At 41.1% G+C, this 17,819-nt stretch overlaps 1 protein-coding gene across 1 annotated transcript in view; it reads right to left on the bottom strand.

The window, feature by feature from the left end:
• lrrc7 (leucine rich repeat containing 7) overlaps window positions 1-17,819 on the bottom strand; it is a 97,359-nt gene that overhangs the window by 6,790 nt on the left and 72,750 nt on the right. Inside the window, exons 25-32 of the mRNA XM_050055949.1 lie at window positions 17,391-17,636; window positions 15,361-15,573; window positions 13,749-13,916; window positions 12,009-12,128; window positions 11,594-11,798; window positions 9,482-9,753; window positions 8,603-8,695; window positions 2,573-2,647 (exon numbers count right to left, since the gene is read on the bottom strand). Of these exons, the coding sequence (XP_049911906.1) occupies window positions 2,573-2,647; window positions 8,603-8,695; window positions 9,482-9,753; window positions 11,594-11,798; window positions 12,009-12,128; window positions 13,749-13,916; window positions 15,361-15,573; window positions 17,391-17,636 (1,392 nt within the window). The remainder of the gene's footprint in view (window positions 1-2,572; window positions 2,648-8,602; window positions 8,696-9,481; window positions 9,754-11,593; window positions 11,799-12,008; window positions 12,129-13,748; window positions 13,917-15,360; window positions 15,574-17,390; window positions 17,637-17,819) is intronic.

Here is a 17,819-nt window from a genome sequence, read left to right as displayed (position 1 = left end):
AATATATCCCTCCAGTGTGTAGTTTAGGCCCTTTTGGTTACTTCTCAATGACATCTGATCGTTATGTCCCCAAAAAACATCAATTGCCTCCTGTGAAATGCCGTGTACTGTGACACCTGCCATAGCGCTGGTCACTGAATGTTGATAGTTTGTCCAAGTGAGTGGAGGGGGGCGTGGCTTAGCCATAGGTCAATTGACCTTTCACTGAGCCCCGTCCCTTTGTGATGGTCCAACAAGCTGTCATAGTAAGCATGGAGCCCACACTGTAACTAACTGCACTCCCTGAAGAAATATTATCGTGGACCCTATGGGAACAGGCAGCAGATCGGAAGATCTCATGGACAAACTTATAGAAGACTGAACCACATCACATGAAGTTCCTGGTTCAGTAAGTGTATGACGTCCTCCCCAGCCCATCCAATCTCTTCCACTGGGGCCTGGCAGATTCTCCACTCTGCCCACTCTGCCAAAAACCAGGTTCATTGGAGCATATCCTGAGCTGTTGCCCAAGAGCACAGGGAGATGGGCACTACCGCTGGCGCCATGACCAGGTGCTGAAGGTCATTGCAGAGGTCATTAGTACAGCGATCTCCAGCAGTAGACAGCAGCAACCGGCAAGGCAGTCCATCGCCTTCGTCAAAGCTGGGGAGAAGCCGCAGTAGCATCCGAGTTAGACAGGGGGGCTGCTGGCAACAGCTCGGGACTGGCAGCTGAAGGTCGACCTGGGGAGACACCTTAAATTCCCAGAGAACATCACAGGAACCACACTCAGGCCAGATATGGTGCTGGTATCAGAAACATCAAGACAAGTGGTCCTGCTGGAGTTGACTGTTCCCTGGGAACACCGGATGGACGAGGCCTTTGAAAGGAAGAGGACCAAATATGAGGAGCTGGCAGACGAGTGCCGAAGCAGGGGATGGCGGACCCGATGTAACCCTATCAAGGTTGGATGCAGAGGATTCGTCGGCCAGTCTCTCATTAGGGCACTCAAGATGCTGCGAGTGAAGGGACTGCACACAAGGAGAGCCATCAAGAACATCACTGATGCCGCAGAAAAGGCGTCAAGATGGCTGTGGATCAAGCGGGGAGATCCGTGGACAATTAAAGCCACTTAGACATAAGCTGGGGCTTGATCAACCCCGGCTAGGTCGCCTGGGTGAGGGTGTATGATGTTGACAGACCCGAAACACCCAATGACCCCAGGATACATCACTGATGATGTGTCTAAGTTGTACCAAGAGGTGTTTGCTAGAACCCTGCTTCCCTTCACTGGTTCCTGTACAGCAGGGTTGGTCTTTTTTTCATTGTTGTAATCATTAAAAAGCAAAAGCAGCATGTGTATACATTCAGTAGGCTATATCTTCAGTAGCTAGCTAGCTAACACTTTCCAGGAGTTGATCTCCAGGTAACGGCGTGCCCCAGGCACAACATTTAGCTCCAAATCCACAAAACCAGCCTGAAAATGAAGGAAATCTGAAATGAGAGTCAATAGAGCTCAGCTGTGTTGTTGTCAGACCCTGGTTTGAGCCAGCCCGATGCTACATTATGATTGGCCAGTCTTTGTCCAGGAATTGCATTTAGCGAAGGGTCAATTGTATCACTGCAAAGAGGGAAGTGTGCATCTGTCAGTTAAGGATGCTATTAATGTTTACGTCTCGTGCTGTCAAGAGCAGGAACCTCTTCTCCATGAGTAGATGCACGCTTCCTTCTGTGCGGCGATACAATTAGTGGGTGTAGTTCAGTGGAAAAAAAATAGTTCCTACATGAAACTGCTCACAACAAGCTCTGTGGATTATCCTGGTTAAATTGCTATTGAGTTTTTCTGTTATTTTTTTTTTTTGGGGTGCTTTGAGCACAACAAGCCGAGTGAAATCTTGTTCCATTATATTCAAGAGCGGGCAGATATCTCCCTACATTCGGCAACCCACACCAATACAATCCAGACTGATTAATAGCACTGCACATAAGAGGAAAAAAATGTATTTGTGGTTATTTTTTTGTTGGGTGAAGTGTTCCATTAAAGTAAGTTCAGCCTTACTCATGTCTTCTAAAACGGCCTTCAAATTGTTTCTTCATTTGACTTTCAAGTTGTCAGTTTCATAGTACTAGTGATAGTAACAGTATGAATAACATTGTTTTAGGCTACTCAAATATCCCTGTGGTATTTGGCTCAACAGCTTTAGGGTGTCACTGGCTATTGATGAATGAGAGAGGGATGGTGGGGGTCATGCCTGATTTCTGGACCAACAGGTACACACACAGAGGCAGAATATACAGGTAGGAAAATGCTGATACACTCTTGTATAATTAATATAAACACCCAGTTAGATAACACCTCCTGGTGAGTTTGCGATCAGTGGCTCAGTCACTGTAGCTTATTAATGTCTGTGTTCCTCTGTTAGTGAATAGAAAATGTCCAGCTAACTGTAGCGCATCAAAGCACAATACTTGCTCTTCTCTCCTACTGAATGCTCTGCCTCACTGTTGCAAAATTAGGGAAGGGTTAGGGAGGGAGAAAGGGCAAGATGTGGCTGTTTTCTGGCCCATTTGATGACAAGTGAGAGGATGTTACCTGCAGAATCTTGTCTCCGGGCTGCAGGGCGGAGGCGGCGGGCCCGTCATGCTGTACCCTAGTAACAAAGATACCCTATAAGTCAAAATGATACACCGTTAGGACAACACAGGGACACGATGGTTTAGAATCTTTGCCTTTCTCATTCTCATCTCAGTATCCACCCCCAATCCCCAAATAAATCACATTTCTGCCAAAAATATACAGGCAGTTTACCAATGCATTCTCTTTGCTCCAAATTTAGAGAGGCATGCAAGTCATGATGGATTTTAATCAGTTCAAGTACTTGGATTTACTTGTTATTAGCGTCTACTTTAAAATTTACAGAAGCTGAGTTATACATTCCTCCCAAAAAGACACATGTCAGAATAGTTTAGATGCTATTTATACAGTAAGGCCTTTGCATAAACATGAAGTTAGAAAGAGAGAAAAATAGATATACAGTAAATATATAAAGAATAGGGGAAGAAAAATAGGTGTGGGATGGGTACCGACTAGGGGTAAGAAGTAGGTAGCGGGGAGGGCATCAGATATTTCATCTCCCGTCTTTTCCCTAAATAACCCAAGGCAGAGATTGTAAAAACACCAACATCTTTTCACTGAGAGCTGAAAGATGTTTTTGAACACAGAAAGTGTCGGACAATGCAGCTGTGTTGACTCAACGTGGTTCAACAGGTTGTGCACATGTTGAACACACAGTGGTGAGCTTAACAGATAAAGTTAACAATACGATGTAGTAGTGACAGTGCAGTGGCACCTTCATACTACAGTGTATGAGTGAATGCAGAAACAAACACATATATTGAATGTTAAAGAGGTGTGTATGTTAGAAGTATTAGTTTAGTTACTGTTCATCCAACACTGGCATTTATACAGTGAGCCTCATATGTGTATATGATCAGATAATTTTCATAATGTGACTATGAAATGGTTTGAATCAATGCAGTTCATGCAATCTATGTATGACAACACACTACAAACACTGTTATTTTGATCTGGCCAGTTATTTTTAGTATTTAATTAATGTCCTTCACATCTTTGGAAGCCCATGTCTGCCAGGGTGATGAAATTTAAAAAAAAAAAAAAAATCCTGTAAGTCATATAAATGAGCTAGTATCTCAAAATAATTACTAAGTATTTCAAAATAATGAGTTATCATCTAAAAATAATAATAAAAAAAGATACTAAATCATTATTTTGAGAAAGTCTCTCATTGTTTTTAGAAACTTTCTCATTATTTTGAGGAAGTTTCTCATTATTTTATGAAAGTTTCTTAATATTTTGAGATACCAAGTCGTTATTTTGAGGTGAGTAATTCATACTTTTGAGAAAGTTTTCCATTATTTTGAGATAAGTAATTGTTTATTTAAAAAATGTTTGTCATTATTTTATGAAAGTTTCTCATTATTTTGAGATAGCTTTTCATAATTTTTGTGATACTATGTCATTATTTTGAAGTAAGTGATTCATTATTCAGAGAAAGGTTTTTATTTTGAAAATTACTCATTACTTTAAGAAAGTTTCTCATTATTTTATAAACTAATCTCAGTATTTTGAGAAAGATTGTCATTATATTGAGATACTCAATTATTACTCTGGGATACTAGCCCATTATTTTGAGATATGTCTTTTTTGTAGAAAGTTTCTCGTTATTTTGAAAAGTTTCTCATTATAATAACTTACAGGATCTTGTTTTCGTTTGTTTGTTTTGTTTCATCACACTGGTAGAAACACATCCTTTCAGACACTGAGAAAGTGGAATATGGAGCTCACTGTACATTACAAATGTGATTGTTAGCAGCTTAAACCTTTATAGCATTAGTCACAATGATTAAACATTTACACACTATAAAGCAGTTGCACACAAAGCTGCAGTTCCCCGCAAAAACCATCCATCTTCAAAACTTCAGAATTTTCAGAAATTTTGAAAAAGCAGTCTGTTTTTTTGTGGTACAACAAGGTTTTTGCAGCTCAGCGATAACATAGATCACTGTTTCCTCCCAAAGATGACAGGTGATAAGTTATCGACAGCAGCTCAGTGTGCAAAGACAGCATTTAGCAACAGCAGGAACAGAAAATTGGATTTTCAAACGATCATGACCCAGATCTGATGAAAAAATCCATGTTCTGCTCCTTAAAACCCTGTCTTCTGTTCTTAAACCAAGCCTGAGAAGCTAATACATCAAAGCCCGGGATCCCACTCCTGTCAATACGGGAAGTGAGTCACTGTCTCCGCTCGCTGAATCCTAATTAGTCAGGAGTGAAACTGACCCAGTGGCTTAGAGTGCCACAGCTAGTCTTTTAAGTCAAACTTAGGAGATCACTGTCATTTCTTTTGTAGAAACCTGATAATGACTTGTGGCAGATTTTCACAAAGGGTTTTAAAATGTTAAGAAATCAATGGGGAATCTAAACTTTGATGCAACCTGTCAGATCCTCTCACGGAAACTCTTTTATGAGAAGTATGTTTCATAAACTGTCAATCAATCTGACGACTTTCTTGGAAAATTACTTTGTGTCTATACAAAAAAAAAATTCAAAGATTACATCTTGAAAGGATTACGATCTTAAACTTCTTTGTTGTTTACAGTAAAACATTTTTTTAAGTTATGAAAATATACTGTTAAATACATTTGAGGATGATAAAAATCTACAGGATTATGTCAAATTTCGGATTATAATTTGTGTCACTTGAACATCAAACAAATTTACATTTTCTGAAGTGTATTATTATTTAGTCATTATAAAAAACAGAGAATTACAGAATTTTGTGGCACAATTAAAACGAGATTTCCACTATAAAAAGGCTGCAAAAAAAGGCTAAAAAAACATAAAAAGGAAACAACTTTTGTTTGAATTTAAATGGAAATAAGTGAATTAATTTTCCAATTCAAATTGACGATTTTGAAGCCAATTTAAAGATAATACTGCTCCAACTGTATTTTAGTGTTTTACAAATATTAGGGATGCACCGAATATTCGGTAACCGAATACATTCGGCCGAATATTGCAAAAAAACACACACTCGGCATTCGGTGGAATAAGTTAAAAGCAAGGCCGAATAATAGCGGCGTGTTTTGATAACGCAATCAAACCCGAATAATAGCGGCGTGTTTTGATAACGCAATCAAACAACGTGCCGTGACGGCCGGAGTGAAATGTCGGCAGTGTGGCGATCCGCCCGTCACGGCACTCGCATTTGCCACTAACAATAGTTTTGAGCGAGCAAAATAGGCTTAAATCATTCAGCACGCTGTGCGAGCAGCCTACAGATTTCAACCAGCAGCAGAAACGAAAGGCGAATCCCACCAGTTGTGGGTTGAACGGGGGTCACAGACACAGACAGTAATGTATTCCTGTCAAATACAGTAGCCATCGGCTTACCGGCGACGGACAAGTCGGCTCCAATAATATCCTCTTCTTGGCGTGTGGACTGCCCAGAAGTACCTGAACAGCCGAGCCAGCCGAACACAGGTATGTGATGTGTCAGAGGAGAAACGAGCCGTTCACGGTCCACAAACCTCACCGCACTTTAGGGACTGTTCTTGACTTATGAAGGGACTGTCAGGGGAGGAGGGTGGCTGGTTGATTTTGATTTTATTTATTTATTTTATTTTGATCCCCCCTATGTTCATCACTTATTGATGCTGTTTTTGAAGTATGAATAAGTCAATAAGTAATTCCATTGAAATATCATTGATGTGTTATAGAAAAGTGATTTATCTTTTTATAAATGACAAAAGGCACATCTGCCTCATTTTCGCTGTGGTATCGTGATACTACTTAGAACCATGATATTTTCATTGGTATCGTACAGTGGGTCCCAATATTGGTACCGTGACAACACTAATCTGGAGGGGGTTCATCTGCAAAAACTAATGAAAAACTAAACAACAATATTCGGTATTCGGTACTCGGTATTCGGCCAAGCGTTTAATATTATTCGGCTTCGGCCAAAAATTTTCATTTCGGTGCATCCCTAACAAATATAAAGAGCACTTATAAATCTGGGCTACATCTATGTTCTTTTTGACCAGATAACTCAGAGGAAGGGTGCAAACAACAGTCTGACCACAGGGGGAAGCCACAGTCCTGTGGAACAGCCGTGGCTGTAGCAGGCTCTAGGGATCAAAACCACAGATGTATAATTTATCAGTCAAGCTGTTTTGATTCACAACCCTTTTAACTATTTACACTCTGGCTCAATTTAGCCTTACGTGTGCCCTTAATTTACATTCAGAGAAAATTAAAACAATTTATGTAGCTTTAAACCTTGTTACATCTAATCTGACTGAAAGAGTCACTAATGTCTATATAGACATACCAAAAGGAGTTCTCATAAATGGGTCGTTTGTTTGATCTAAAACTGCTGATGAATCGGCTCTGAGTTGACAACCACTGAAAAAACATGAAAGCAGCCTTCGACTGCTTCAGGAAGACGCCTCACATGTGTGGATGGAAGTAACAAGGGGCAAGAGGAAGAATAACGTGATTAAAGGGACGTTTTGGTGGTGACAAATAAAAGCTGTTTTTGTATCATGCCAACTTCGACAGGAGGCAAATATCCTCCATGAGACTGTGAGGGAGCCGCATGTGAGTGTGGGGTCTGAGAGGAGTGGAGTAGAGATACAGTTCATATAACACAACATTTAGGGCATCTAAATGTACATTTCACATTAGAACATTTACATTTTAAACCATACATACTCCCATGACTAAAAACATTTGTTAAATGACATCACTGCAGATACCCAGAAGATCAGCAGCTGAGTGGCAGTCACTGTCACTGTATGATGGTAAAGGTAAATATTTTATTCTAATGTGAAATATAGCAAACTGTTCTGCAATTTTTATTAATCTGTATTAACATATCTACATTTACACCCACAGTTCACTTTACTCATGAATAAATACTGTATATATAATGTAATTACTTGACTAAATGTTTAGGAGAATCACTGGAGAGTATTAATGATGGAGAAACTGCGTCCGGTGAAGCTTTATGGATACGAGTAGGGATGGGAATGATTAAATAACTGTACTTGTCAGCAACTGAGTCACTCGTTGTCTACTTAAAACTTAAGTTAAATGATGAATTGACAGTTTCTATATTAGCACTTCACACCCCCGACTTAAATTAATTCACCATTTGTCACATGGGCTGCGCAGAGGCTGACTGTTTTAAAGAAGTCTTATTGAAGGCTTTCTATTTATAGAGCAGCTGTCTCGTCAGTTACTCAACATCTGAATAACAGTCAGTAAAATCTGCCATACTTCCCATCCCGAGATCAAAGCGTTTGAACATCTAAAATCACCCACGGTGTCCCAGAACTAAAGCAGCCTTCCTAAAATAGCTGTTAGAGCTCCGTGAGCAGCATCGCTCTTTTGGACTGACTATAGCAGCATGTTTCTAGGACAGACTGCTATGTGCAGGAGGCCTGGGGGATCTGCAACCCCAACAGGCTCTCGGCACAGACACACACTGACAGAATCAGTCAAACTCAGAAGTAGAAATGATAAAAGAGTTTGGCATATCTTGTAATAAGACATCATGTGTGCCATGTGGGTACAAATCTATTTCTAAATACCGAAATATTCAAGTTTGTTGCTCCAAGAGACCCAACAGTGATGAGGATGCTGTAAAAATGAACCAAAATCACACACAAAAAACTAATGTTTATCAGGTGAGAAAAAGTGCTTCCTGTACTATCAGTCCTAATAATACAGTTTGCCAAACTCAGGTTTCATTTCTATGATGTCTCCGTTCCTGTTTGGTGACGCTAAGAAGCCTTTCTAATATTTCAAGAGGCTTAGTTCCATATTTTCTGACTTCTTTACCCCTTCAAACACGTAAACTTCAATTAGAAGTCTGTAGTATAAGATGACAGACTTAAAGTTAACCAAGTTAACTGCTGCCCCACAGACAGACAGACAGACGAAACACTGCGGTAGCAAGCAGCAGTTTCCATGGCAACTCTGAGGTAAAGCCGGGGAGGCTGTGATTGGCTGGCAGGCCGGGTCGGGTCGTACCATGTCGGAGGGTTTGAAGGGGTTCCCCTGGCCGCTGATGCCACCAGAGATACTGAAACCAAGACCAGGGTTCTTCTCTATTCTCACACACAACTATAGAGCGAGAGGAGGGAGAGAAAAAAGAAAGACAGAAAAGAAAGAAAGACAAGTGACAGTGAAATACAAAGATCATAATCTCTACACAGAGTAGATAGACAACATGGACAACGGGTGCTTTCATGTGATGTGTGACATGCTTTGGCAGCTATATTGGAGGTCCTCAGTTCTCTGGCAACAACAATCGAACCGCAAATATCCTTGTCAGAGTATTTCTCTTTGGCATAATGAAAGCCATCTCATACTAGGAACGGGAAGACAAAGCAGGAAGATCAGCTGATCTGGGTGGTGTGAATGACTTTGTGTTCTTACCTCAACTGGTACACTGATTTCCATCTGTGAAATATCTCAGATTTAGAACGACGCCTCCGTGGCTTTTTCTAAGCCTGTTTCTTCTAACAAACCGTTGCTGTTCGAGGCTAAAATTAAACTTACACTTTGCAGTTATTTTAATATTTTGTGTCCTTTAGTTGACAGCTTGTTGGCCTAATGTGGACCCCTCAGATTCCACTTGGTAACCACCATGTTCAGTTATTGGCACATCTGATCTGGTGAGTTAGTTTACAGTTCTACCATTTATGTGTGCATTTGTCTCAATTTGTTCACTTCATGTTGTATTATTATTGCACCATAGTCGAATGGACCTACATCCACAAAACTAACATCCTTTCTAACCTGGTTAGTATATATTGAGGCATCATTTGAGCACAGCCCATTTTCAAACAGACCTCCAAGATAGTGCGAGATGAGAACAAACAGACAGATGGACAGACAGACAGATACCTGTTCCTGGAAACCATCCGTGCTCTTTTGGCCTTTGGTCTGCAACAGGCAGCGAGCGCTCTGAGGCCGTGGGTTGGTGTGGGTCATGACAACCTGATTGCTATGGACCATGCCCTGGTTACTATGGACCATGACCTGGTTGCCGTGGTACTGAGGGTTGGTGGCCGGCTGATGGGATGTGTGGGAGGAATGGGGGTTGTACTGGGGTTGGTTCCCAGATGGGGACATAGCCATGCCGGCGCTGGGGTAACCCTGTCCAGAAGCAGGATGGCCTGGACGGGGAAAAAAAGGAAAGAAACCAATTAAAAATTCCTATAATTGATAAATGTGTGGGCTGTTCATTTTAGACACATGGCCCATGTGTGAAATTTTACTCTGACCGACCAACGTGCTATTACTGGGTAATTGCAGTTTTTAAATTGTAAAGTGGGGCAAATTTCATTGACCTTTTTATGCTACAGTACCTTGAACTGAATTTAAGACAAATAAAAAAACTAAAAAATCTATCAGTACAAAACTTTTTGGAATAAACAGAGGCACACCAGTATATGCTAACTGGCTAACAAATGCTAATGGTAATATCTGGGCTGTTGGTGTTTTATGAGCTTTTATTACATCACTTTTTACCTGCCATGGAAACACACAAATACAGTGTGTCGATGACAGCTGAAAGGGGGCCTATTATGCTCATTTTCAGGTTTATACTTGTATTTTGGGTTTTTAATAGTCTGCACCATTATTCAGTATCTCCAGGATCTCGCGGTAAAAATCCCTTGAATCTGCGGCCAATTTTGTCAAAAACTGTGATAAAAATTGCGGAATTTTTATGCGAATTTTTTTGCGGGAAATTGTGGCAAATGACAAAATTTGCGGCTGATGACAAAAGGAGAAAAAAAATGTGTGTTTAAAAAAAAAAAAAAAAAAAAAAAAAAAATACTACCTCCACAAAAAATCCTGAGTGAATATTGTAGCTCTCAAACCAGACAATGTGACTGTAAAACAGCATGTAAGCTCTTCTGTAAACATAACATTTTAATACATTCAACACATATTGTATGCATTTAAACAGTGCAAATTCTTATGTCAATACAGAGCGTTTCTCCATACTGCAATGCCATTAGCGCATTTGATGACGTGTCGGATGACGTTTCAAATGGCATTGCATGCACGACGACTTCCGGTTGACCGGAAAATGCGGAAAAATGCAGAAAAATCGCGGGACTTTTGAAAAAACGCAAGGCCCCACAAATATTGCGGAATTTCGTTGAATTTGCATTAATTATTGCGAACGCAAGATCGTGTTCTTCTGGAGGGACTGGTTACTGCAGCTGGGGGAATGACTGTAACGCAGTACGTTCTACTGTGAAAATTCACAAATAAAAGCCCCTAAATCAAAATTTTCACAACCAGACCAGTTCTAGCAGGACTATAATCAGAAATCGGAGAGAAATGAACAACATTATCAAACAAGAGTACATGTTTTACTGACATTAGCATGTAGCTACATGTAGCTACATGTAGCAGTGTACCTGCAGCCAGGAAATGACTGTAACAGTAAATAGAGGCACTTTCTATTGAGAAAATCACCAATAAAAACTTTCGGACACAACTGGAGATGTTCCAGCAGTAATAAGGGTTAGAGAGAGAGAAAGAGAGAAATGAACAACATCAGCAACCAAGATTACATATTTCCCTGATGTTAGCTACATGTAGCAGTTTAGGCAAGGTAATGTAAACATATGCAGTAGCGTGCCTGGAGCAGATGACCATATAAAAGAAATCTGTCACTGGCTAGTGTAATCTTGTCTTGAAAGTAGGAAAGAAACATTGGAAACAGAGTATTCAGGTTTTTGCTCACTGGGGTTACTTTGGCCACGTTTAATATGAATATCCTTCACTGTAAACTTATATGACAAAAAACAAGGAAAAGCATGATAGGTCCCCTTTTGTAACCAATTGTGCTAGTTTCATGCTGTGCTCAGATGTGACAGTATGATCGGAAAACTGCTTGTAACCTCGATAATTAAAGTGTCGACATTATAACTCAAAGTGGTACCCACCCAACCCCAGCGAGGCAACCAGTGAACTATATTTAAATGTATTGCCCTTTACCTTGAGACATGTTGCCTTGGTACTGCCCCCCAGAGGGAACCACTGACAAGGGCATCCCTGGTTGGTATTGGCCCCCTTTGTTCATCATTCCGTCGTAGCCCTGCTGCACGACCACACGATGAGGTGTAGTGGATGAGGAGGAGGAAGAGGAAGTGACAATCATGGTGTTGTGTGATTGGTGTGAAGGGTTGTGAGAGTGGGCACTCTGTGGACAGAAGAGGAGCAGTTAGAGACGTCAAAAATTGTTTTGGACAGACACGCTGATATCCACACCAGAGGAATGGTTACAGGAGAGTAGTTATTTGCATGTTAAAGACATTTTCGCTGGCTCCTGACTTCCCTCCAAGCCTTAAGATCCCAAACAGCTATGCCGAATAAAGACAAAAAGGTGAACTGATCAGACAACCGCTCCCACCTTTTTCACGAGGTTGTCAGGTGGGACGTCCCTCCTGCCAAGTGAGTAGGGAGCCCACTGGTTGCTCCCTGACATTCCCTCCTGATCGTTATCCAGCATGGCAGCCTGCTGAGAGGGGGTCTGTGAGGGAGACAAAGAAAGCAAGACAAAAGGATCATTAATGAAAGTGAACATTTAACTTAAGTCATTAATTCATCTATCAGCCTTTGCCTGCCAGAGACAGGGTTATATGAATGTTATATGAGAGTCTGTTGTTTTAAGGTGTGCATATTGTATGGCTGTAAGAGCTTCGTAAATTGATTATCCCTTGTGCTTGAAGTAAAATGATACATTTTGCAAAGTAACCATCAGTCAACATGGAGTGATGACTAATGCAGCTGATAAATACGGTGTCAGTATAGAATTTATCTTGTATCGTCCTCTTACTTCTAACTCAAGAGCCTCTCATTTAAAGCCCCTGAGAACTTGGCATAACCAAAATTGTTTCGGTACAAAATCGTCAATTCACGTAGCATCCCATTACCCATAGTAAGAAGCTGTTTGAGAAAACAAGTTTTCAGGGACTTTGAAAGTGACTATTTAGCAGGTAGCAGAAATGGTTGAATGTGGTGTAGACATGCAATGTCCAGTGGGGGCATATGTGAGACAACAAAGATCTTCCAATTTTAGGATGTTGAAGAAAATATTCTGTTTGTTGAGCTGCTTTGATCTCTGTTGTTTTGGTTACCTTGAAATATGGAAAGTGTCTTATAGTTGAGTCCAGACTCTTGAAATACCAATCCATCACCAGAATTGGTTCATTAGCTGCCACACTTGACGTTAAAGCTATAACTGGTAACTTTTATGAAAATAATTGTGTCATATTTGCTGAAACTGTCACTATATTCTGAGAGAAGTGCATGAGACAGATAGCCTGTGAAAAAACAATGTCCCTCCTCTTCTACTGCATCGAATGGTATTCCCTAGAATCAGGCAGGGTACGGGATGGCAGCAACAACCAATCTGAGCCGACGAGTTTAAAACGCAGCTGTCAATCATGTCAGTCGCTCCGTGAACTGCAGTCAAACTGTCAAACTAGGCAGTGTTGATCAAATATGAATCAAGATACTGTTGCTGCATTGCCTTTTTCTTGCCTCAAATATTTTCAGAGACATATCTGTTTCCAACATGGCAGCCAGGTCACAAATTAATTTTTCATTTTACAGCTAAACAGTACACTAAAATTTCCGAAAACATTTAAGGCGAGAAATGGGCAACAGAATCTTGATTCATATTTGATCAGAGCTGCCTGGTTCAAAAGTCTGACCACAGTTCACAAGCTGTGATTGACATGATTGACAGCTACATTAGAGACTCCTCGGCACTCATTGGTTGTTTTTGTTTACATGAAGTAACGCCACTGAAAGCACTACAAGGTACGAGAGTGGGCAGTATGATTTTTTTTCTCACTGCTCATCTGTCTCCTTTAATGCTGTGTGGTTGTGGTGACAGCAAATATGACAAAGTCAAGATGCCAAAACTAAAGCGTAACAAACCCAGTTCAAAGTTCACAACTTGAGTTGGTAGACAAGGTAGTTTTAACAGTCTACATTATAAAAGCAATAATGGCACACATTTAAATAATGGATAATGGTTACTGTAGTTGGCTGAAGACGCAGTGGCAGCTATTCTCTATAATTACCTATGTGTGCAGTAATAACAGCAGTACCAGGGGTTTATTGTTCTCAGAGGGATACTCACAGCGTTAGCAGACGGAGGAGGAGGTAGTGGCAGCCAGCGGCCAGCAGGGGGCTCATGCTTAGTGTTATTGTAAAGGTTAAAGTTCAAAGTGCTGCTGCGCCCCTGGCCGTGACCCCCGCCCTGACAGAGCATGCCCAGCGTGAGCGTGTTGTGCTTTAGGACACCACTCTGATTGGAGAAGACAACATCACATGACATGGGTGAATGCAGGGGGAGAGGTGGGGGGTGGAGCCCACACAGCGGGCTGCAGCGTGGTGATAACACACTGTGAGCTCCACACACAAATAAACAAACAACAATAACACCGATAAAACAACAACAACAACAGTGCAGAGTTGCTGAAAGCACAGAGAAATGTTAGCTAGTGAGCGGTCAATACAGACAGAGAACATTGTGTCATACAAGCAACAACAGGTGGATCAGTTCATTCCAACATTAGCGTGTAAGTTCTTAAATTAGTTAAATGTGTTCATGTGTGGATATTTAAGAAACAATGAGCCCAATCCCTAATTAAAAACTGGTAACTGGAGAGACATTGAGACTGTGTTTCAATGCTTGATTTTAGCACCATCCCACAGCTCAGTCCAAATCATACATGTAGTTGGGTTTCAATCCAAATGTAGGGCAAATTCTGACCAATTTTTCAGAATATCAGTAAGAGAAAATGCGAATTAATGCACTTTTACATCCACTGCTGTTATGCAAATACTAGGAGTTGGTTTATCAAGATTAACAGTAGGGTAAAGCTGATTCTCCAGTCAGGTGCCACTGCAGAGGAGGGCACGTTGAGATGATGTCATCAAAAGTGCCAGTCAGACCTCAAACAAAGGAAAACAATGGATGTATAGTAACGGAGAGCACAGTGGACGATGGAAATATATAGTTTTGCACAACTACTATTGCAGCTATGTGCTCTTGGAAGAGTTCGGGTAACGGCCCTGCATGCATGACAGTGTATTAAATGCCGAAAGAGACGACAAAGAGAGCTTGCGGGGGCCTACATAATGACAGGACATCTGTACTGTACGTAATCATTTATTTGCTGAATCTGTTTCCATTGCACTTAGTCACATTAACCTTTCGTTAAATTGTTGTTTTTACACTTTTGTAGAAATTAAAGAAATGAGTAAGTGAGCTTTTCAGGATTTTCATAAAACTTGGTAGAAGGGTTAAGGATGGTCCAAGGGAGAAACTATTAAATCTTTGTGCAGATCTGAATCACAGAGCGGATACATTAATTACTTTCCACTTTCATAAACACTGTGAGATAGGGCCTTTGGCCTTGACAGAGGTCTGCAGTTGCCCGTGCTGTGTCTATAATTATTTGTTTACTTATTGACGCATCACAACATCAAATTTCTTGTCACAATGCAGGTTTTGTTGAATTACATTTCAGGACATGTGATTTCTTCAGCACATATCCAGCGGTGAGTGTGCAGTAGGTCAGGCTGACAGAGCGACAGTGTGGATGGGACACACATGCAGCCGGACACATATCTGGTCAACCTTACAACACAGACTGACACAGATACAGACAGGGAGGGCTTCCGAATGCTGTGTGTGAGTGTGAGTGCATCTCCCTCTGAAGTGTTTCTGCATTGCAGTGACGTACCCTGTCCAATCGTTTGGCTTCTATGTGCCTAAGTAGCTGTTGCCTCCAATCGGCAGGCATCCTGGAGGTGATGTCTTCAGGCTTCTGTGCTACCACAGGTCTTACTTTGATGGTGTCGTCAGATGGTTTCTCAGGGCAGGTTGCCAGCGTGTAGTCAGGAGGCATTTTCTCCAGCAGGGCAGCCATGGTAGGACGAGCTGACACTGGACGGGCCTGAGGATAAAGGGTTAATATTTTATACAGATGATAAGAAATTAAGTAGGACTTGACAGTTTTATTTAAAGCTGCATTAATCAAAACCTCTCCATTACCAAAAGAAAAAATAATGTGTGTGTGACAGGGTTTACGTGACCAAACCATAGAGAATTAGCACCAGATTTGCAGTTCCCTTAAGCTCTATGGAGAGTTTTAGCATCTTTCAGGTTTGGTTTTAGTGCCCCCAACCCTAATGTTTCCGTTCACCACTGTCATCTACCTTCTAGTTGCAGCAAGCAGATAATTACAATGAAAAATTGCTGTTGAACATAGTGGGGCAATTAGTTGCTATTTTCCCTGGGGACTTGGTGGAGACCAAAACAGAGCTAAAATTGGGCTTATATTTATGAAGTGATAGAAACCAGAACTAACAAGAGTTAGTTTGCACTTTCGCTGGTGGTACTGTTTAAAAACAGTAACTGACAATCCCTGCATGGTATACCTTTAACATACTGCATGTCAGATGTGTTTACAGCTTGCTGCACTACCAAAGTGGCCAAACAGTCATTTAATGTAGGTTTAAAGAACCATGCATCGCATTTTGTGTTCCTTGAGATAAGAGCTACATTCCATGTAATCTGAGACGACACTAAAATGATAGCACTCTATGTTTATTCAAACAGCCTGAGGCAACTTATGTTCATAGTTTCCTAACAAGCAACGTCTTGCAGACAAATAATAACTGACCTCAAAAAGGAAAGGAAGACTGCAGTAATGCAGACACTATACCAGACTATATTGGAGAAGATGAAGCTTAGTTTAAAGGTGAAGCTCTTTACATAACAGGTGATATATATATGTCAGACCTTCACTTTTGGCTTTTTGGCTTTGGCTAAATACTACCAGAATCAGACTGCAGTCAGAAGTGCTCAATATTAGTTTCCTAGTTTTGTTCCTGTGCCCTGTACGTTTGTGCTGAAAGGTGCCAGATGAGGTGCTTTGTGCCTCTGATCAGTATGCTCCTGGACACCTCTCTGTGGCTATTTTTGGAAAGTCTGACTTGGGGCAAACCCAGAACATACTGAAGGGATTATTTATGTATTTAGGGGATTGCCTTGGGAATCTGGGGGATATGGCTGAAGCAAAGGACACCTGAGCTACTCTGCTTAGTCTGCTGCTACAGTGACCTGGACCTTGGTAATTGGTGGAAAATGGATGAATAAAAATGTTTCCACTCAGTCATTTACATACTCTGTAAGTCCACACACCTCTGTATCAAAAAAGGCTGGTTGTCAGTACCTTCTAGAAAATTACCCAAACAAGCACTCAACAACTAAATAGACATGGGAAAGGTTAGGGAGAGATGGTGGTCATGGTTAAATGCCACCAAAGTTTACTGTTGTTATGAGACAGGATTCAAACCTCACAAGCCTTTTGTTGAGCTATAAGAACATGTCTACTTGCCTTTTGAACATGAACAAAGGACATTCTTTTGGACATTTTAAAGCTGTTTGAACAAATGACCAATGCAGACACTTATCTCAAGTGCAAAGAGTGTGTAATGCAGAATAACAGTATGGCTATTTTTCTCTCTTCTTGTCGTTATGTCTTTGCTGGTTTCCTGGTATTGGCTTTTGTGCCAGTATTAAAGTATGAGTACATTTACTAATCAGTAGTTGAAATAGCTATTAGTTGCAGCCCTACTTGTTTTAATTGTGACATGTTATGAGAAAGCAAGTTAAATCAAAACAGTAAATTAAAACGGGACATAAATGCGATGGCACACAGTTTAAACTGTTTATATCAGTAGCTCAGGTGATAGACAGATATTCTACCTGAGATGCTCCGTAGGTCTCAGTACTGTAGCTCCTGGCAGACAGGGGGCGACGCTGAGTCAGGCTCTTGGTCGGATAGCCAATCATGGGCTTCTTCTGTTCCTGGTATGTGGGATAGTCGTCATCATAGCGTCCGTTTCTCTTGTTGTGCATCATCTGGCTCTGGCTGTCGGCCATGTTGGTGAGGGCAGAGTGCTCCATTTGGGTGGAGTAGGGCAGAGCCCGACCATAAAGAGGGGGGTCCGCCTGAGGAGAGGAGAGTTCACAACTATAACAGAACCCTACATCAATCCAAAAATGTATTGTGGGAGGATGTGGGGGACAGATTTCAACTGACTTGAAACTTAATGCTTCTATGTCACTATTTATTCAATTCATTTTCAACAGTTTGACTTCACGCAAAAAGAAGCATTATTTTGCAGACAACAG

Source organism: Epinephelus moara, chromosome 10 (assembly GCF_006386435.1).
Source record: "Epinephelus moara isolate mb chromosome 10, YSFRI_EMoa_1.0, whole genome shotgun sequence".
Classification (NCBI taxonomy): domain Eukaryota; kingdom Metazoa; phylum Chordata; class Actinopteri; order Perciformes; family Serranidae; genus Epinephelus; species Epinephelus moara.
Note: the sequence above shows the minus strand (reverse complement) of the source record. Positions and strands in the feature narration are given on the sequence as shown.